The 21,893-nt window shown below is 43.1% G+C and overlaps 1 protein-coding gene across 2 annotated transcripts in view; it reads right to left on the bottom strand.

Annotated features, from left to right (window-relative positions):
• LOC148021548 (uncharacterized) overlaps positions 1-21,251 on the bottom strand; it is a 44,397-nt gene extending 23,146 nt beyond the window's left edge. The window contains exons 1-2 of one of the 2 annotated variants that reach the window (XR_015694338.1): positions 20,507-21,251; positions 19,790-19,964 (exon numbers count right to left, since the gene is read on the bottom strand). Coding sequence is in view for 1 of the 2 variants with exons in the window: in XM_087696957.1 (XP_087553083.1) it covers positions 19,790-19,964; positions 20,507-20,724 (393 nt within the window). In the remaining variant the exon portion in view is untranslated. The remainder of the gene's footprint in view (positions 1-19,789; positions 19,965-20,506) is intronic. The other variant, XM_087696957.1, reaches the window with a different exon arrangement.
• Between the last annotated feature and the right edge of the window lie 642 nt (positions 21,252-21,893).

Here is a 21,893-nt window from a genome sequence, read left to right on the forward strand (position 1 = left end):
ATTGGGTCTACATCTGGAGGTATATCATTTTCAGCGTTTATTGGCTGCTGTAAGCTAATTTCAGCATGTTGTTCATGCTGTACAACACCTTCATTTTCATTATCAGTGCATGCATTTTCATAATCAGTAAGTCTATCTTGTTGTCCATGACCTCCTTCTGCTTCTATCTGCTGTCCATCATCATCTGGCTCAAAAATAACCGGCTGATCATCAGTTTCAGCCTGTGGTACAGCACCATGAGGCTCATCATCTTAAGTAATAGGTGGCTGCAAATTCTGAAATTTGACATTTTTCATATCTTCATTAAAGACTAAAGTACCTTTCAACAATTTTGCCTCATTAAACACAACATTACGGCTACAAATAATTTTCGTGGACTAATGTAACCACACACTGGAAAAATTCACTATCATCACCATAGCCCATGAAAATGCCTTTGGTGGATTTTAGGTCAAGTTTGTTCCTAAGCTCATCTCGAACATGCACAAAAGCATCGCAGCCAAATATGCGTAAATGATCATATGAGGCCGATTTGCTAGACCAAACCTCCTCAAGGATACCATTATTTAAGGACTTGTTTGGAGAACGGTTGCAAATGTGAACCACGGTTGTGAGTGCCTCTCCCCAAAATTCATGAGGGAGATTAGCAATGGACAACATGCACCACACTCTTTCACATAAAGTCCTATTATATCTTTCAACCACCCCATTTGAAGAAGGGTTGTAATGAGTTGTAAGCTCCCTCTTAATTCCATGCAAGTCACAAAAGGACTTAAATTCAATAGAGGTGAACTCACCCCCATTATCAGTTCTCAAGCATTTCAACTTTCTACCCGTCTAAGTCTAAGTGGTCACAAATGCATGAAAAGTTTTAAAAACACCAAACACTTCACTTTTCTTTTTCAACAGGTAAACCCAAATCTTTCTGGAACAATCATCAATAAAGGAGACAAAATATGCAACACCACCCAACGATTTCACGAGCATACTACATACATTAGAATGCACTAAGTCCAAGACATTGAACTTACGAGAGACACCATAGTAAAGGAATTTTTTATTTGCTTTCCAAACTAACACTCATTACAAAAGTCAAGTTTAGAGCCTTTTCCATCAACCCTCTTCAAAGAGGTAAGGACATCAAGTCCTTTCTGGCTCATATGGCCCAATCTCTTATGCCATAACTCCAAATGACAGCCAATTTCAGCAACTGCAATAAACTTGCCATTCAAAGCTTTACAGTGCAAACAATACAAAGTGCCCTTCTTGGTTCCTTTTGCAATCAGCATGAAACCCTTTTTCACTTTCCACAAACCACCACCAAACAATGTAGTGTAACCATGCAAGTCAAGCTAACCAACAGATAGTAAACTTTTTTTTATGCCAAGCATATATCTAACATCTTTCAACACAAGCTCTTGCCCATTATCTAAAGACAAGCATACAGTGCCAATCCCATCAATGCTGCAAGCATGGTTATTTCCAAGATACACATTTCCATAGCTACCTGCATTGAACATAGCAAAACACTCCAAGCAAAGAGTTACATGGAAAGAGGCACTAGAGTCTACAATCCAAGTCTGAGTGACACCATCATCAACTAACAAAAGTGCATCAATCACATCAGCCTTGGTAATCTGCATATCCTGCATGTGACATACAAGGGCATCATAATCAACTGCACATAATACATCAACCTCTGTATCCGAAAGCTCCCCTATGACTACACTGGAGGCCACATTGGCCTTTTCCTTGCCTTTGGCTGCCTTAGATACATTTGTCTTATCCTATTTCTTCTTTTTGTCTCCTACGTTCTTCTTTCTCTCTTGTTCCTTCTTGTAATACCCGCAATCAGGCTTCTTATGGCCCTTCCAACCCGTAATGTCACTCTTTTCCTTTCCTTTGCTCTTGCTTTTGTTTCTCTGTCCACCAACATTTGCATTTTTCTTTTCAGTCTTGCCTCTTACATTATAAGTTGAGTTACTACCTTCTCCACTAGACATACGTTTAATTTCTTCATTCAAGATTAAACCCCTAACCCCATCATATGAGAGATCGAAGTTATTGTTGAGAGAAACCACCAAGGTCTCCCAAGAATCAGGTAGTATCATAATCAAAAAGATCGCCCTCAACTTATCATCAAAATCCAAATTTGCATCCTTGAGTTGATTTAAAATGCTAGTACATGAACTCAAGTGCTCAGCTGCAGGCTTTAACTCATCCAGTCGCATATTCACCAACTTGTGCAATAAATGCACCTGATTAACAAGTGTGGTGATCTCATAGTTAGTTTTCACCTTCTCCCATATTGCATGTCCTGTATCTAAACCCGTAATGCTTGTTAGAATATCATCAGTGACACCCATCTTAATGTAAACCACAGCCTTTTTGTTAACTCTAGCCCAATCTGCATCAAACATTTGTGCGGGTTTATCTTCCTGCAAAGCATCCTCACAATCCTTTAGGAACAATATGCCCTACATACGGTCTTTCCAAAGGTCAAAGCCAATGACCATCAAACTGTTGATGTCTAAACTGGAAGAAGTTGCAGCCATTTTATCACGAACACGAGTAAATGCCTTGGACTGCAAAAGCACAAGCTGAACCAACAAATACACTGCTATTCTTCCTCAAACAATAATAAATCTTTGTTGTTTGTACATGAACCAGTCACCACAGGCAAAAAACTGCAGAAATTTACCAAATTCTGCACAAAGCCCCAAAATTTCAGGTTCAATAGTGCATAAATGTCAATGGATCTGACCCAGCTGAGAAAAATTTTACCAATGCATGAAAAGCCCCAATTTTTTGGGGTCCAATGTGTGGAAATATTACTCAAAAGAGCGAAATTCTGACAAATTTGGCAAAATCTCCAATTTGATTGAGGTCAACACGCACAATGTCTGTAATTTCTGACCTGAATGTCACTGCCAAGCATAGATGGGATTAAATCTGGGAAAAGCCCCAAATTTTTGGGCTCAAATTTGCACAAAATTGACAACTGTGCTTTCACTCACAAACTCTTGTCAATGGAAGGGAAGGAGAGACTTTTAGAAATTTCAATCTTTTAAAAAAATGATTTCTATTAAAAAAAAGAAACAAGAAAGGGGTCTGTTCACCCGGCGTCTGAGCCCGTGACCTGTCAGGCATCACGTCGCCTGCCCGAACCATGCTGGTTGCGCTGGCGTAGGTCCGTGACCTATCAAGAATCACATCGTCTGCCCACCCCGTCCTGGTCGTATTGGCACCTGGTCGCTGGCATGTCGCGTCTGGTGCCCGCATGCCCTACAAGTCGCGACTGCTAGTCATGGACACACGTGCCTATCGCAGATCCAACACACATGTCACTACCCGTTGCCCGCTGTAGCCCAATCACGCCACACGACTCAGCTCCGTCACGCCTACTGTCGTACGTGTCTCGACTTGTTTGCAAGCTAATTGTCGCCTATCAGTCAGTGGTCTCAGGAAGCATACACAATCTGTGCTCTGATACTAGTTGTTGAAGCTCAGCTGGAGAGGTGAGTAGCGGTTCGAGGAGTAAGAATAACGGAGAGAGAGAGAGAGAGGGAGAGAGAGAGAGTATGATTAGATTTGAGTGTACCAACAATGTGTTGGTACACAAAGAATAAAATGTATTTATACTTAGGGCACATAAGTGTACATTCACATGTACAACTGAATAATATGCGTGTACTATACATGGAGGTGAAAAAATGCCTTTATTCCAACACCTTTCTTCCGTGGAACCTAGAGGGATAGTAACAACTTGACTATAACTTAATTACAGCAAGCAATAATTAATAAAATGCTAGAACACAAACATTTACCAATAAATCTTGAACATTGGACACCTTGTTGACGGAGCCCCTTTTAGCATTTATATATCCTTAGTTACAATTAAATTCAAATACAATGGGATTCCTTCAATCCCCTTCGCAATCCAAAAGCCGCTTACTATCAATAATGGCTAGCAATCAAATTAATTTGCCCCTTGATTTGCTCAAGCAATTGGCCTTTGCCAACTCCTTGGAAAATGAAATTTGCCCCAAATTTGAATGTTGGTTGGTCTCTCATTTGAATCTTGCTAAGAATTAATTCTCAGCCCTGAAAATTTAAGCCTTGAGGCTTCAATTTCCTAGCATACTTCCCAACGTGGTTATCAAACCATTGTTTACGGTAGAGAAAAATACAATTTCTTAACCTCCAAGGATTAGAATGTTGAGATCTTCAGAGCATGGCTGGAAAATGGCTGGAGAATGAGAGAGAATGCTGAATATAGAGAAAGTTCAGACTTCCATCATGAGCAAAAGAAATCAGCTGCTGCCCTATCTAGACAGCCATGAAAACTGTTTCCATTGATGGAACACACCGAATATGAGGTTTGTTCGGCTGAAACAGCCCTCAAACTGCTGTCGGCTACTACTCTAGTCCCTTCAAGGTATGTCATCAACTTCCAAAGGGTCTCTTGCTCACTAGAAATGGCATGTCAACTCTTGTAGCAACTATGGAAGCCTTCTCTCTGTCTCTCTCAGCTTACATAAGGCTGGAATGACCCCTTCTCTCTCTCCCCTGGCCTCAAAAACGTCTTTCCCACTTGCATAGGCAAGTTTTGCCAAGTGGCAACCTTTTAATCCCATTTTCCAACATTATTTGCATTACTAAATTTATTTTCAGCTTTAAATTTTTAAAATTTAATTTAATAATTATTTTAATGTCCAAAAATTTAGTTTGACCAGCCAACAATTAAATTGGCTAAACCTATTCATCTTCAAAGTGTTCTTGAGTCTTCTTTAGCCCCCGGATTGGCATTAGATACCATTAAATATAAAATGTCTTAGACTAATTTTTGGCACCAGATACTACCTAGTATGTGCCCAACATTACTTAAGACAACTTTTACCTTCGACATCCACCGATTTCCTCCAGTCCTTGGCTCATAAATATGAAACAATCTCAATTGCACTTCACATGTGCAACGCATACTTAAACATTTGATTAAAAATTAATCCAAATGTTAAGTAAAGCAAGCAAACATTCATGTCCTCATGATAGAATAATAACATTTTTCCATAGCCAACCACATCCAAGTACTAGGCCACATCAAATTTCAATAGTTTCGGAGATGAATGTTTGCTTGTTTGCCGTTGCTAAGAAAGGATAACACATTCAAATTACCTCTCATAAAATATCAACCCATAAGCTGTTTTATACTAATATTGTATTCTCAACAATCAAGGCTATAAAATATTTTGGCTCAAGTTAAACTTTATAACTAACCAAACACAACCACAATCACACAATATTTTCTATATAGGAACATAACTAAACAAGAAGTGTATTTGCAAAATTATCTTTAAAAGATGACCCAATGGCCAAAACTATGTATTAGAGTGTTACATTATCAAGTCCTTAGTTTAAGAAGTATAGCTCAAGGGAAAAACCAATCACAATAAAGTAGCCTATCATGAACTAAATTGAGGATGAAAAGAACTTAGAGAATATAGTTTCAAGACTTTTAACTTTGCAATGAGATGTAAGACTACAAAGTAATTGGAAATTTCCCTTTAGTTCATTCCAATTTAGTATAATAATGGAAGATTGAGCCCTTACGTCAAACTATCAAGAAAACGACTTGCCTTCAGGTTAGCCTTAGATAACCTCCACTTGAAATAAGGGTGTTGAGCCACCAAACTCAAGGCATGCATTAACACTATATTATTATGTATTAATGTCTAAGTTTACTCCTTAGAAACAGCCCAAAATACTTTATTTATGATAAAATACTTTATTTTGGACAATAGGACAAATGCCCAAAAATCCCTTATGTAAGGACATCCATCCATCAGTCCTCACTCCTTCCATCCATGCCCCAGGACTTCAAACGTGCAATTGCCATCATGGAGGACATCGACTATGTTTTGGAGTGCCACCCACCTGCTGCCCACCTCACTCCCATCATCACCCAGCCTAAAGGAGGTTCCCATCCTACACCCGTGAATCCCTACTAGAAACATCAAAGTTACTAATGAAACTTGTATTAATTTCTAAGACATCCCTCCCTAAATCATCGACTATGTTTTGGAGTGCCACCCACCTGCTGCCCACCTCACTCCCATCATCACCCAGCCTAAAGGAGGTTCCCATCCTACACCCGTGAATCCCTACTAGAAACATCAAAGTTACTAATGAAACTTGTATTAATTTCTAAGACATCCCTCCCTAAATTTTGAAGGCCATCACCTTTGATACCTAAGTTCTCTCTAAATAATGCGATGCGATTACAGTATTTTTATTTGAAGTCAGCACACTGCCGAAACCTTGAAAGGGGCTTTTCATCCTAAGGATCTTTCAAACCCAAATGATCACACATCACAGAGCTACATGATTGAGGGGATCACCATTGATCGTTCAGAACCTGCCGCCAACCATCTAGAGCTGCCACCCAGGTGATCTTCATCATCACCAACCTCATCAGAGTGTTGCCAACTGCTATCCCTGCTTTCCATCTCATTGTTGTCTGTGTTTTACACCAACAGCCTCTGTTTTCACTTACTGGCGAAAAGCCAGCTGAGGTCCTCATCTCCAACACATTCTGCTGTCTGTGGAGCTGCCATCAGCCAGCGTACCTTCTGTATTGCTTCCAGAGTTATCTAACAACATCCTGCTAGCCAAAGCACTGCATTTCGCTTGCTCCCTTGCTTCCCACATCATCATCAGCCCCAATGGAATAAAAATGTCTCCCTCTCCAAAGCGGGTGCTCTTCTAAAGAGCATCCTCCAGCTATAGTGGACGCTTTTTTCATGCAAGGTACACGAGTGACATAAACCAATTCACAACATCTAAGAATCTTTGCTCTTGGGATCCTACATTGTCTTTTCAAGTTTCTCCATCCCTAGAGGCCTCGAGGAGACTTTATGGCCTCAACTAGGAGGACAACACATCATCTCTTTATTCTTGGCCAAATTTAGGGCTCATGATGGAAGTAAGTTCAGTGAATTCTTGCATATCAAATATTCCCATTGCTCTTGAGAAACTCCTAAGGGCCTTGCTCATTAGTAAAGATCAATTGGAGAGACTAACCACCTCTCCACTCAAGGACATGCTACATCAATCTAACCTTATGCAACAAGTGCTTGAGTCTTGACTCTTAGGGTCTTTGGGATCTACTAGTTTGTTTAGAGCTTATGCCAACTGGCCCACCCTAACCATATCCATCGACAGAGAACTTGCAATGCTACAACAAGTGTTGAGTTAATGTTGAGGTTACTTCTTGAGTTTCACTTGTAGTTATAGCACTTTCCCCTAGCATCCAATCATTGGAGTCATCTCCTTGACCTATGCAACGAGAGATCGAACTTGATGTATCAATTTCAAGTATGAGTTGCAAGAGTTTTCTATTAAGGGTATGATCTAAAAATTAAGTTGGTTGAATATAAGCGGTTAGACGCCGAGTCGCTAGCTCCCCAAGGTCAAATGACAATCAAGTTACATTCTTCTTAAACAATCTACCTTCTAAATACTTCCACTTTACGCAACACCATTTTGTCATCCCGATTACCAACCTTCCATGAGTTCAAATGTCAATTCTTGCATTACATGAGACTGCATGATCAATAGTTCTTGTGTTATGCAAGATTGCATGACCAAGTCTACAAGATGTCCTCTTCCCCATTTTCATATTCAAAGGGACTCTGTAGCCACTTCTTTGAAGGGGATATCCGGAGGTGGCAAGAACTCTCAAGACGAGAAGCCTAAAGGCAACTCAAACCAAGGGTGACAACCCTTCCAGAGACAAGACCAAAGAAAACAAAGAATCCAAACCCACCTAGTGGCAACTTCCTGAAAAGACCACGTTGTGCACACACTACCAACATTCAAGCCCTGTAGACAAGAATTATCGTACTAAGGCCAAGGCTCTTCTAGCAAAGAAACCACTACAAGCCACAACTGCATCAACAAGCAATCCTCCTCCTAGAAAGTCAATGGATATGTGGCATATGGACAGCCCACTCTGCCTCAGTCTTACACAACTCTAGAACGTTTGGGTGCAATGATCTGAAGTTTAAGGTGCAAGTATAAAGTACAACCCTTAAACCTTAGGGTTGGAAGAGGGTGTTCACACCTGAAGAGTGTGAAATGCGATAAGTGCCTGAAACTATGTAATATAGGCACATAAAATAAAATAAATAAATCTAGGGGAAAAAACCTATCGTACGAAGAGTAAATAGTGCCCCAATGTCCTACTAAAGATCACTGACACTCCTTTGTGAGCGCAGGCATGAGTCGAACCCAAAAAACCCCCCTGGAGTGAAGAGTGTGTCAGAAGTGGTGCAACAATGGAAGCATAAACATAAGGTGTAATAAACTGCTGAAACACAAGACAAAAGAGAAAGGGGAAGAAAGAACACAATACAGATGAGAACTCAGATGTATGGTTGGGAAATGGAATCCATATATCAGACACGAGATTGTCGCATACAACAGTGAGTCACTAGCTGCGTGGGTATTGGCACCAGCTCCTCTCTCCACGAGACCTCCAAGTGGTGAACTGAACTCACTGAGGAGGAGGAGCCCAGAATATATATAGGCATGAATAATGCCATAAAATATGTCAAGTCGGCCAGCATTTAATGCTGGTCGATTGGTAGCAATAAATGTCACAATAGCATAAAATGTTACATAATAAAAATGCCTAAAATAACTACATAAAGTGCCCAGCCCTAATACATGCTCAGACTCACACATGAGTTGACATACTTTACTAACACCCTCTCTCAAATCATGGGTAATCTGATGCAATACAAGGGTACAATGAGAATGAATCAGAAACCATACAACATAGAACCACCAAGTAGAACCATGGATACCCAAGCACTGGGTGATCAAGCCACCACCAAGGTGCCTATGGAGAGAATCTGATGTCGATGTTGATCGTACCAGCTCCTGAAGATCATAGCAACTCTCAATATATGTCAACGATGCCTCTAATGTAGCACACGTGACCATCCTGTCACCAATGCCACAGCGCATAAATGACCATGGATTCCCCTTCTTTGGCCAAACCACCAAAGTGTCCCCTCATGTGAGCTCCAAACGAAAGCCACCCGCTCTCTGTCAAAGAACCATCCCATCATGAACATGGATGTCAATCCCAACTCCACGATTTGAACCTGCCAGACTTCATCAATGTGTCAAGGACGTCCCTCTCTGGATCTTGTGCATCTGTATAGAAATATAGATGAGGCGCGGCTGCCCCATCTCACCACCCTCTCACACTCCCTCTCTGGCAAGAGAGTCGTGAGGGATAACCTCATCACCACCACTAGAAAGCAGCTGAGGAAGGGGCCACCAAGCCCTTCCCACGATCTGAAGAAGAGGATCCCTTCTATACCCGTGGACTTTGCCTTGGCCTGAGAATCTGAGTCAAAATCTGAGGCAAATGATAACTCATCGAAAAAGTCTGCATCCTGCTTCATCTTCTACATCTGTTTCTTCCTGGAGATCGCTTACTCTTTGCAATCCTTCCGTAAATGGCCCTTCTTGCCACAGTGGTAACACTAGGCCTTCGACTTCTTCGTCTTCAAACCCCTCTCTGGAGCTGTAGGAGCCTCACTTGAACCTCCATAATGTGACGGAAGCCACCCTTGTAGTCACAAAGTCACATCATGCTCAAGTAGCATCGAGGACATAAGAAGAAAACTGACAGGAGTCATAGATGTCTGCGCCCGTAAAGCATTCGCCACTCCATCAAACTCTTAAGGAAGCTTGTAGAGTACTATACCAACAAGATGTGCCTCTAATAGGGCAGACTGTATAGTTTAAGCTGGTCCTGAATTTGGGTAACTTGAAGTAGAAATGATTGGATCGTATCTTTGGTTTCAAACTTCAGTTGCTGGAGCTCGCCATAGAGAGTAATGGCCCTCATGGTGGAAGGAGCCTCGTACATCAATTGCAACTTCAACCATACATCTAAAGCTATCCTACACGAGGTGACCACCGGTAGGACTTCTTTGGAAATACACCAAAGTAAGGCCGAATAAGCACGAGCATCATCCGAATCCCATGTAAGCACTGCTTTCTCATGGTTATCTTCATCAAAATCAGCTGGAACAAGAGAAGGCGGTTGAGGATGTGCAATAGCTCCACCAACCACGTACCATAATCGCTTCTGGATAAACCAGGCCTTCATCACCGCACTCCACGTGTAATAATCAGGTCCATGGAGCTTGTCATCGATGGATGTGCATGGAGGAGCCATCTGTAGAGGATTTAGAAGAGAAGTAGAGAAGAGAAAGTATTTGGAGAGGGAACATAGCCAAAACACAAGCACAGACTGCAAAAAACAAGAGTTCGCATATAGTATAACCCAAAATCAGACCAAAAGAAGGCAAAGACTACTACAAAAAATCAACAAATCAATCAAAAACTACCAAAACCAGTAAAAACGGCCTAAAAGTACAGTCACCCACCATCCAGGAAGGAGTTAGGTTCACCAAAACGCAGGCTAAGCACTGCCACAAATAGGCTGAAAAACTGTCGCAGCAACATGAAAACTGAAAACGCAAGCAACAGAGGGGCTATAGACAGTAGGCGATGGCAAATCTGCAAAAAACGCAAGTAAAATAGGTCGCCTATATGGAACAGCAATCGCCTAATCAGCAAGGGTGAAAACAGTCCTGAAATCGGCAAGAAAACATAGCAGAAGCACAAATCCTGAAATTTGATACCATGTCAGAAGTGATGCAGCAATGCAAGCGTAAACATAAGCTATAATAAATTGTTGAAACACAAGACAAAAGAGAAAGGGAAATAAAGAACACAACACAGATGAGAACTCAGATGTATGCTCAGGAAATGGAATCCATATATCAGACATGAGACTGTCGCATACAACAGTGAGTCATTGGCTGCATAGGCACTAGCACCGGCTCCTCTCTCCACGAGACCTCCAAGTGGTGAACTAAACTCACTAAGGAGGAGGAGCCCAAAATATATATAGGCATGAATAATGCCATAAAATATGTCAGGTCAGCCAGCATTTAATGCTGACTGACTGGCAACAATAAATGCCACAATAGCATAAAATGCTACATAATAAAAATGCCTAAAATAACTACATAAAGTGCCCAACCATAATGCATGCTCAAACTCACACATGAGCTAATATACTTTGCTAACAAAGTGATCAAAATACAAGGGTCGTCCACCAAAGGAGATCAAATTTAAAGCATTGTGAAATGCTTCAAGTTTGTCACGAGGAAGAGCTTTGGTGAAGATGTCTACCACATTACTAGTGGTAGGACAGTAGACAAGGCTAATATCACCTGCATGTAGCCTCCCTCTGACAAAGTGATAATGTGCATGAAACATTGGGTTCCATGCCATTGCAATGGCACTCTGACTGTCAATGAACAAAGGAGTAGACTCCGTGACAGATACATCCAAATCAGCTAACAAGCATCTAAGCCATACGCATTGTCAGTGAACAAAGGAGTAGACTCCGTGACAGATACATCCAAATCAGCTAACAAGCGTCTAAGCCATACGCATTCAAATGTGGTAGTGAAAGCTCCCTTGTATTTAGCTTCACATGATGATGTGGCAACGGTGGATTGTTTCTTACTAAGCCAAGAGATGCAAGATGAGCCAAGAAAGAAACAATTGCCACTAGTGGAGTGACGAGAATCATAATCACCAGCCCAATCAAAATCACTATAAGCATAGTGCAGTGGTCCCCCCTTGGCATAAAGCAATCCAAGAGTCCTAGTAACCTGCAAGTAATGGAAAACATGCTTGACAACTTGCCAATATGACATGCATGGCTAATACATATATCTGCTCAAGGCTAAAGCTGCAACCTGTATATCCTACCTTGTGTTGCATAGGTAGATAAGACATCCAACTGCAGGAGCATATGTATGGATATCAAACAAGTCATTGTCATCATGCAATGACAACTTCAGTCCAGGTTCCATTGGTGTACAAACTGGCTTGCAATCCTATAAGCTGAACCTCTCAAGAAGTTTAACAATGTATCTCAACTATGACAGTCCAATGCCTCTAGCATCATGAATGAACTAAATGCCCAAGTAATAGTGCAAAGGCCCTATAAATTTGACATCTCAAAAGTTTGCTGCAAATTTTGTTTGAATGCTGAAATCTGATCAACATGTGTCCCAATAAGCAAAAGATCATCAACATATAGACATGACCAGCAAGGATCCCCCCTCTTTACATACGTAAAGGGTAGACTCTGATAAGCTGCTTATGAACCCTTGGTTGAGTAAAAAAGCATCAATCTTTGCATACCAAGCTCGAGGAGCTTGCTTCAAACCATGTAAAACCTTTTTCAGCTTGCAGACCAAGTGTTCAGATCCCTTAATTGCAAAACCAATGGGCTACTGTACATACACTTCTTCTTGAAGTTTCCCATGTAAAAGTGCAGTCTTTATATCAAGTTGATGCACAGTCCATCCTTAATGGGCAGCCAAAGCAACCATAGAACTAATTGTAGTCATGCAGGAGGTAGGAGCAAATGTCTCCTCATAGTCAATGTCTTTCTTTTCTACGAAGCCCTTGGCCACAAGCCTAGCCTTATATTTGTCAATGGATCCATCTGCATTCCTTTTTAGCTTATAGACCCACTTTGTACCAATGGCTTTCTTCCCAACAGGCAAAGACACTAAGTCCCATGTTTGATTCTTTAATGGAATCAAACTCCACTTGCATTGCTGCCATCCAATGCACACTATGTTGTGCATCCTCAAAACATTCACACTCCTCATCATCAAGTGTATTTGCTGCCAAAATAAACTCCATGGTATGTGCACCATCTGTCAAAAGATAACGTACCAGCGAGGCAGTAGGATTTGCGGGGAGAAACACGGAGTGAACTCGGTAAACATGGAGAGGAGAGGAGAAGAGAGACGAAACTCTAATGAATGGAATGATGAAGATTTGAATCATGGAGTGAGTGTGATACAAGGGAACAAGGGTGCCGTAGCACAAGGAAGATGAAGACAACCACGAACCACGAACCGCAATGTCCTCCCGAAGGGGTGTGAGGGTAGTGGAGAGGCTGGAGAGAAGAGGTGACGGACTGAATGAATCAGCCGTGAGGAATGAATGAAAGAGTGGCCTATAAATAGCCACATTCAGTCTAGGATGGAGCCCCTTTTTGGGGCTGTAAACGCTAAACACAAAACGCAAAAACGTAAGAGCGCAAATTGCGGGTGAAGGGTTTCTCAACACCCCCTCCCAGGCCCAAAAAGGGGAACAAGAGGAGTGAGGTGGAGATCCAATGCTACATGCTGAAGAATGCTCATGCAGTAGGTGCCACTTAGACAATGTCCCTCGTGGGGAAATTGTTCACTTGCCCAAGCGCCCTAGTACAAAGATGATGAAAATATGCAATGTATAGAAGGAATGTCGGACTTTGTGTGGTGACGAGAACCATAAGGATATGCCCGTACTCAATCTCGAGAGGTGGCTCCATGCTAACCAAGGGAGGAAGGCAAGAAGAAGAGGAGGAAGAAGATGTAGAGGATCCCTAAGATCCAAGATTTCCACTGGAAAGGGAACCTGTAGTAAAGAACAATAGACAGAGTGAATTGGAGAACCCAAAACTCAACCTCAGGAGAGAAGCCACTAGCTTCGTGCATCCATGCTGGAAGGAATACGAAAGCCTCGTCACCAAGTCGCGGCTAAACCTCGGAGGTCCTGATCTAGGTGGTACTTGAAAATCCTGGGTATTAGTAGAAGAGATGACTAGTCGAAGACAGCCACCCCAAGAAAGTAGAGGATGGGTGAAGAACTTCATGCGAAGTAGGTTCCCCCTCTGAGGTGGGAGGTGGAAGGTCCCCCCGCCGAAGTCAAAGAAGAAGTAGATGCCCCCTCTGAGGGCAAAGAAATAACATCCCCCTCTGAAGTAGACAGGGAATCCAAAAACTCATGGATCACGAACTCGAAAATGTCTGATGATGAAGAAAGTGCCACCGGTCGTGTTGAAGAAGGTATCTGGGGTGCTGAAGAGCTCCCACAGGTAGCCTCTCGAACCTAAGTAGTCGAGGGTGGGGAAGGGTGGGGCTTAGAATTAGCAAGAGATGGGCAACAATCGCTCTCTCTTAGTGGAGCAAACTGGATAGCCGAAGAAGAGGAAGGAGTCGAGCAGCCACTATCTCTCGAAGGAGCTGACTACCGAGGAGACGGTATTAAACAATCACTCTCTCTCGATGGAGCGGACTGCAAATCCGCAGGTCGTGGAAGCCACTGTACCTGAAAATAAGTGGGAGAAGACTACTGCTAGCATTGCAACGATCTCCAGGAGGTCGTAGCACCAATCGATACTCCATGTGCTCGAAAGGGCTTAGTACGCATCGGATGCGTCTTATTGCCTTGAGCATAGTACTCTAATAGCCGATACAGAACATCTCTGTGGCCCAGAAAGGAGAGGTGGCACAAGGAGTGCTTGGTGAAAGATGCATATACTCCGAGGGGGTGGGGAGCAAGAGTCAAAGTCGGCAAGCATCGGGGGTGTGTCCGGTGATGCCACAGAAGGAGCACCCAGTAGTTTAGTCATCTATTGGTAAAGAAGCCATGGATACCAGTGTGCCTTGTTGAAGAAGGAAGAGGTCAGCCACCATGAACCACGAACCACAATGTCCACCTCAAGGGGTGTAAGGACAGTGTGAAGCACGCACCGCAATGTCCGCCTCAAGGGGTGGGAGGGTAGTGGAAGGGCTGGAAGTGAGCTGCCAGTGGGAGGAGAATGCGACTAGCAGTAAGAGATTGCAACCAGTAGAAAAACACAGGTGAGGAGAGAGAAATACTAAAAACGCAAGCAACAGGTGAGAGAGACTAAAAACGCAGGTAGCAAGATTATGATGACGTGGCAAGCTGTTCGGCAGCAGGTCTGCATAGCAACAAGAGTCACGTAGCTGGAATCAGCTCCAAACTACGTGAAGAGGGTCGGAAATTAGGCGCCAACTGATGGAGACAGCAATGGACAGCTTTAGCTAAGATATCCTCTGCGAATGGGGTGCGGGTAGCAAACTGGAACACCTGAAATCTGCAAAAACGAGATTTTGATGCAGCGGAAAAAGAAAAGAAGTGGATGTTGAACCCGCCACCAGTCTTTGCCTTCACTGGAGTGGAGGATCTTTGCCGCTGTTTGAGCAGATCCAACTCTGATACGAGCTTGCCTGGTATGTGCACGGAGTGGAGGATCTTTGCCGTTGTTTGAGCAGATCCAACTCTAATACCATGAAGTTCTGAATCATGGAGTGAATGTGATACAAGGAAACAAGGGTATCATAGCACAAGGAAGATGAAGACAACCACGAACCGCAATGTCATGCTGAAGGGGTGTGAGGGTAGTGGAGAGGCTGGAGAGAAGAGGTGACAGACTGAATGAATCAGCCATGAGCAATGAATGAAAGAGTGGCCATAGGCACAATCAATCTAGGATAGCACCCCTTTTTAGGGCTACAAACCCTAAACGCAAAACGCAAAAACGCAAAAATGCAAACTGCGGGTGAAGGATGAAGGGTTTCTCAACACCATCATGCACATATCAGGCAAGCTCGTATGCACCTACGATGCTTGCCTGCCCCACAAAAATGCATTCAACAGCCTTGTTATCCAACTTCTTCTTGAGTACCTTGGCAATGTGTGTAGATACAAGACAACCATCTACTCTAAGGTCAGCCATACTTCTCGTGAAGAAGCTGCAAACCGAATATGAGGGATGATAGACTGCTAAACTGCCAATGCAATCAGCGACAAAGCTTGTGCATCCAATGTATCCCATGCCTTCTGTGCTGCTGATCTATGGGGGAAGTGACTAAGTTGGAGTGGCCTGCACAGGCTGAGTTGTCCATTGTCATTGTCCTCCTGAAGGAGGAGTAGCAGGAGCCACAAGTCTAGGCCTAACTTCTTCACCACTGACATAATCCCAATGATTCTTCGCAATCAGCACATTCTTCATTATGAAGGACCAGAGGGAATAGTTGTTACCATCCAACCTATCCTCCTTGGATACGTATGTAAATACATCACTTCCCTGATTCGCCATGATAAATGTTGTTGATCAAAGAGCAAAAGAGTAATATCTCAAGCTAAACCAACCTCGAAATCTCAGAATTTCCAGAAATCACAACAAGTACTTTGAAATTAGCAAATCTAATCACACTATCAAAATTGTCTAGCCCAAAATGCACAAAATCTTTGCTCTAATTGTGTCCCAGACACATGCCAGAACTGAGATTACCTGCCCGAGCAACAAGCCCCTTCCAAAGAAATAAATTTGAATAAAATTTAATGAAAAAAAGATTTTAACCTCTACAACTAAATCTGACGAGCAAACTTGGAAAACCTGTCAGAGCAAGTGGCGTCTTGGCGACAGAGTTGACTGAGCGTGCGGCTTAGTTGGTGGCACAAGCGGGCAGACTGGACAAGTCAGGCGGGTGGCAACTGCTCAAATGCGCTGGCAATTGGCGGACAGCATCTAGAGCAAGCGGGCGGACTAGATCAAGTGGGCGTGACGTAGGCAACTAGTCAGAACAAGGCGCAGCACAGAAGTACTACCTAGGGCGCAAGGAGCTAGCGGTGCCTCCAGGAGGGAATGCTGAGAACTGGAGCTACAAGCGGAGCTGTAGCAACACTGGAGGCAGACCTACCTAGTGGTAGCGCAGACGACCAGGTGCTGGCGGCATATAGCTGGAGTAGACTGCTCAGCTGGCACACTCTGCAGTCGTCGCACACGAACAGGGCAAACGAGACACTGCAGCTGGCGGCCTACTAGTGATGGTGGAGCTACTGACAATAGCAAAGGAATCAGAGACAATGGCCAAGAGGTCAGCTGAGTTGAGGCTCAAGTCTAATACCAAATATGAGGAGGGACGGATCGAAGCTCAACTAAGAGTACAGTCGGCAATGTAAAGTGTAAGAGCACGACACCCAATGCAATAATCTGAAGTGTAAGGTGCAAGTACAAAGTACAACCCTTAAACCTTAGAGTTGTGAGAGGGTGTTCACACCCAAAGAGTGTGAAACACGATAAGTGCCTAAAATTGTGTAATATAGACACATAAAATAAAAGAAATAAATCTAGGGGAAAAAACCTCTCATACGGAGAGTAAAAAGTACCCCCCTATCCTACTAAAGATCACCAACACTCCTCTGTGAGCGTAGGCATGAGTCAAACCCAATACACCTTGCCATGAGTTTCATTGGTAGAGACTTGTTGATGGATGTGCGTGATGGTGGCCAGTTCAAAGTGGTTCCATCACCTTTGCAAGTCTTGGTAAGCCATTGGCACCCTTTGTCCAAAGCCTTGGCCTCTCTAGGATGGCCCTTCAGACTCCTAAGGTAAGATAAATATTGCCTCTATAGCCTTGGTAAGTCCTTGGGTAGTCGCCATACACCCTTGGCCCAATGTTGTGGCTGCTTTGGGATAGGACACCTAGGGGTATTTCAAGCTACGCTATACTTACATTCCCTTTCTGGTTCCAATTTTGGGCCTAAGAGGGGGTGCTAAGCTTTAAAACATGCATTACAAGTTTGAATCTTCGTGAGCTCATTAAAACAGCCCCAAAACTCAAACTTTAACAAAGTTTCTGTGTCCCATAAGCAAACACCCAAACTTTGGGAGGATCCACGTCAATAAATAGGAGGCTGCCTTTTCATCCCATTCTTGCAAATTCCAACCATCAATCCATGCCTTCCAATGGCTGTCGAGCCTTCGCAACTGCTGCCACATCATCGTCACCACCCCTGACGTCCTATCTACAACTATGTTTTCAGTCCTATTACTGACATCAGCTGCTGCACTGCCTCTTCCACCTGTTCAGCCTGTGTTTACACCTCTTGCTGCCAAGCAAGCCGCTTCTGCACATCCCCATTGACTTGAACAGACTTCACTAGGATTTGGCCTTTCTAGCTACCACCCTGAACAGATTTGAGGCTGATACTGCTGTGTTTTGATTCAGATCAGTTTCTTCTGGTGCCACCCAGTTCTTGAAGGCCTCCGTCAACCCATCTCAGCACCAACTGGTGGTTATAACCCTCGAGATCCATCTCTCATGGACATCACTCTTCAACAACTCCTTCAGCCTGCTCCCACATGAGTCATCAACTATTGGAAAGCTCTACCTTTGAGCATCTTATACACTATTTCTTTCATTTACAGCATTCATTCATTCACTTCAGAGTTATCTTTCTTCTCTGTTTGTATTTTTGCGTTTTTTGTTGAGTTATTGTGTTTTAGTTGTGTTCGCAAAGTCTGTGTTTTCTCTGTGCAAACCCTAGCATACCTTCACATTCCCTATCCCATGATCTTGCTCTAAATTAGTACCAATGCCCAAGTCATCAAGACAACCCACATACACCAGGAGTGTGCCACTTTGTGCCTAACATATGGACATGCCATGATTGATGTCATCCCTAGTAGGCAATTGTTTCAAGTAGTTTGTGACTGCAGCATTGCATGGAACCATGAGGCTCACACTCAATGTCACTAGCATTGACCGTTGGATCTCTCAGAATAGAACCTATGTAGGGCATCAATGCAACATTCAAACATTTTGCTAGGTAGAAGATGCAATATCATAAACTTGTCATGTACTGGCATGTAGTGATCTACATCAAAAACCTCATGTGTTTTGTGAAAGTACTTACAGCATCATCTATATTTGCCTTAATCTATCTCAATGTATTAGACATTTAACTTTCATCCTGGACAGCCTGCCTAGAATTGACGCAACCAAAATTACAAAGATTGGTCAGGCTTCAACTTTCCAAACTATAGCCGAGGTATCTTAGTGTTAACTTTTCTAGAGTGCTCACACCTAGCTTGATGCTCTGGCTAGGACTTCCCTTTCAAAGGCTAGAGTTCGCAATTGACTGCTTAAGAACAGCCAAAATGACAGAAGCAGGGACTAGCTGCCTGCACAAACTAATGAGGAGTTCCAAGGCACAACATAGAAAAAGATGAACTTCTCCTTCACAGAAAGCAAGGAACTTGCATCAAAACCTTGCTTCTTGTTGAAACCAGTGTGCTTTCAGATTTTGAGATTAAGTTTTAATCGTAATTGTTTGAAGCATAGCACACGCATAACAAGTCACGTACAAATAACTTCAGCGGAGCCTTACATACTGGTCTTGGATGCTGTAACCCAACTAGAAGATATGCTCCGTGAGATATAGACCACTGATTCAAGCCCAACACTATTCTCCCAGTAACTGACCAGCTTCCATACACTCAATGCCAGCTGCTGTTATTGCCAGATTAGAAAAAATGCCTGAACCAAACAACTAGCCTGTATCCTGTGTTGGAACAAACCTTCATGGATTTTTTTTCTGCTCTGTTGCATGTCTGATAGCATGCAAATATACCAGGACACTTACAGGTATTCTCAATACAAAATGGCAAACCTAACGCTATCTCTGACCATTATGCAAGTTAGTTAAGCCAGTTGTCCATTGAAAGGATCTCCAAAACACTCTATATTTTACACAAACTTGAAGAATAGGTTACAGGTTGAGCCCAAATTTTGAAAACAACATTGCAAACTCTTCAGTGGGAAATGACTGCTAGATAGAGACATATGTCATCATTAGAAAACATTCACAACCCCATTCAAACATCCATGAAAATAATGAAAGCTATATAGATGCACTAGAAAAGCAAATAACATAACTCATTCGGCTGGACTAGAAGGGCATGCTATGAGTTGTGAAACTGCTTTATAAATTTCTGAAAAATCTTCTAAATGATGTTGAAATACAGCACCTCTCCAAAAGCTCCTCTTCCAATGATAGTTAGAAGGTCAAAATCATCAACACCCATTTTATGTCTTTGCAAACGCATGTACTCAGTCTCTTTCCGCTCCAAATCCTTTAGGAGATTGTTTTGCTCCTCCACAGGCACATCAGCATCTGCTAGTTTCTGCTCTAGCAAATTCCGCCTAACAAAGTGATAAACAAGATTGTCTCAGGCCTTATCCAGTTTCACTTGAACAATCAAAATTCAGGGCAACAGTTCGAATATCAACAAATTGTAGCTATTGGAGGCACTAAACAGGCACGTTTAGAACTCATGTGATATACCGCAATATTAATGATATACATAAAATAGCCAGCCATATTGTCAAAAGTCATCAAGTAGCCACAATAACCGTTTGAAACCAGCAGATACAATTGCATTGGCAAATGGAAGAAAAGCCCACAGGCAGCAAACACTCAAAAAAACCCTCTGTTCCTCGTAGCTGAGATAGTTGCACTTTAGGACAGGTTTATTAGCAAGAACTTAAAACATGTAAAGCTGTCCATTAAATCCCACACCTCAAATCCTCCGTGATAATGTGCAAGCTTAAGTTAAGGAACTGGAGTCCGTACATTGCGTCAGTTTAGTGGAATCCGAAATGCTAACTAAAATGGCGTACTATAGCAGCCGTTGGGGATGTCACACGTAATCATGATCAAACAGAGGTGTCCAAGCAGTGCACACCTTTCTCGTCGTTCCTGTAAGCTTTTCATCTGCGACTTATAATGGTTTTCGATGTACTGCTTGGCTGCCGCAACTTTCTGCTGTGTGATATTGGACGGCACCTCTTCGACAAGTGCCTTGGGGCCATCATTCGCAGCATCAGAAGACCGGTGAGAACGCCCCTTCCTGATCCCTAGCGAAGCTTTGAACCTGTCGAACCAGGTCTTGTTGGACTCCATGGCTCCTCTCGCCAGAAAACGGAGGCTCAGTCAAAAGGACAGCAGAGCTAGCCGGGAGAGAGAGAGAGAGAGAGAGAGAGAGGAGAGCAAGGCTAGGCAATGGCAATAGCAACCGCCAAAAATGCACTTTCAGTTGCTGTTGTTGTTGTAGGTGACGGTCAAGAAGCACCGCAGAAAAGACGGCGGGGACGGAGAAGCCGATGGGGAAGAAGAAAAAGGAGAGAGGAAGCTCCAGCCATATCCGACTGTGCGGACATGGCGGAGGAGCTAGGTTAGCGGGCCATGGAGAAGGGTCTGGGGTTTATCAGGCTGATGAAAGGATGACTGAATGGCGCGATCAAGCGACTGGGATTGCAAACGCAGACGATGGAGAGCAAGGAGAGGGAGCAGGATGAAGACTGATTGTTGATGACGACCGGCTTTCCCCGGTCGACGGCCTGTCCCCAGCCGATCGCTGGGTCTTCGGTCGCCGGCTACTCGTCTCCACGAGCGGCTTGGTCACGCGGTATACCTTGTCGTCGGGCATCGACGTGAGCTTAGAAAAACGAGTATCGTGTTGGATAAATTTCGTATTCGAAGTTTTAACTCAGAATTCAGCTTGAGCTTCTAATTGTGGGAGAAGTCATATCTCAACTTGCAAGGGAATACTAATCGGTGGGAGAGGACGCTGCAGCTAAAGTTCTTTAGAGTGCAAACATGGTCATAATTGCCTTTAAGTTGCTTGAAATGCAATTGCCATGATTTGCATGCATGCAAGCTTCTGGGGCAAGCAAACAAGTTGGGGAGGAGGGATCTTCTGACACACACAATGGGAAGAAGCAAGCCTTAACGAATTGATCAGCTATGGAACAAGAATTCACAGCTTTTGCTCATCTTAGCGTGGTGTTGATATGGTGGACATGGAGATTAGGGTCCACCAAAAGGAGCAAGCGGCCCTTGACAACAAAAGGAGGGTTGAAGCTACAGTAGCAAGAAAGAGATGTCCCTGAGTCCTAGTGGTGTTATCATTGGATAGGATTCAACAGAGGTTTGGTGACTATACTTCGTTAGTTGTCTTCTTCTATTTTATCGGATGGCCACCATTGAATAAAGATTTCAATAGATGGTTTACACGTAGCTCAAAGGTAAGGAAAATGAAAATATCAATCCTAGGTTGGAAGATTAAAATT

The sequence above is a fragment of the Lygodium microphyllum genome, chromosome 17 (genome assembly GCF_053477565.2).
Source record: "Lygodium microphyllum isolate KBCC chromosome 17, Lygodium_microphyllum_v1.1.10, whole genome shotgun sequence".
Taxonomy (NCBI): Eukaryota; Viridiplantae; Streptophyta; class Polypodiopsida; order Schizaeales; family Lygodiaceae; genus Lygodium; species Lygodium microphyllum.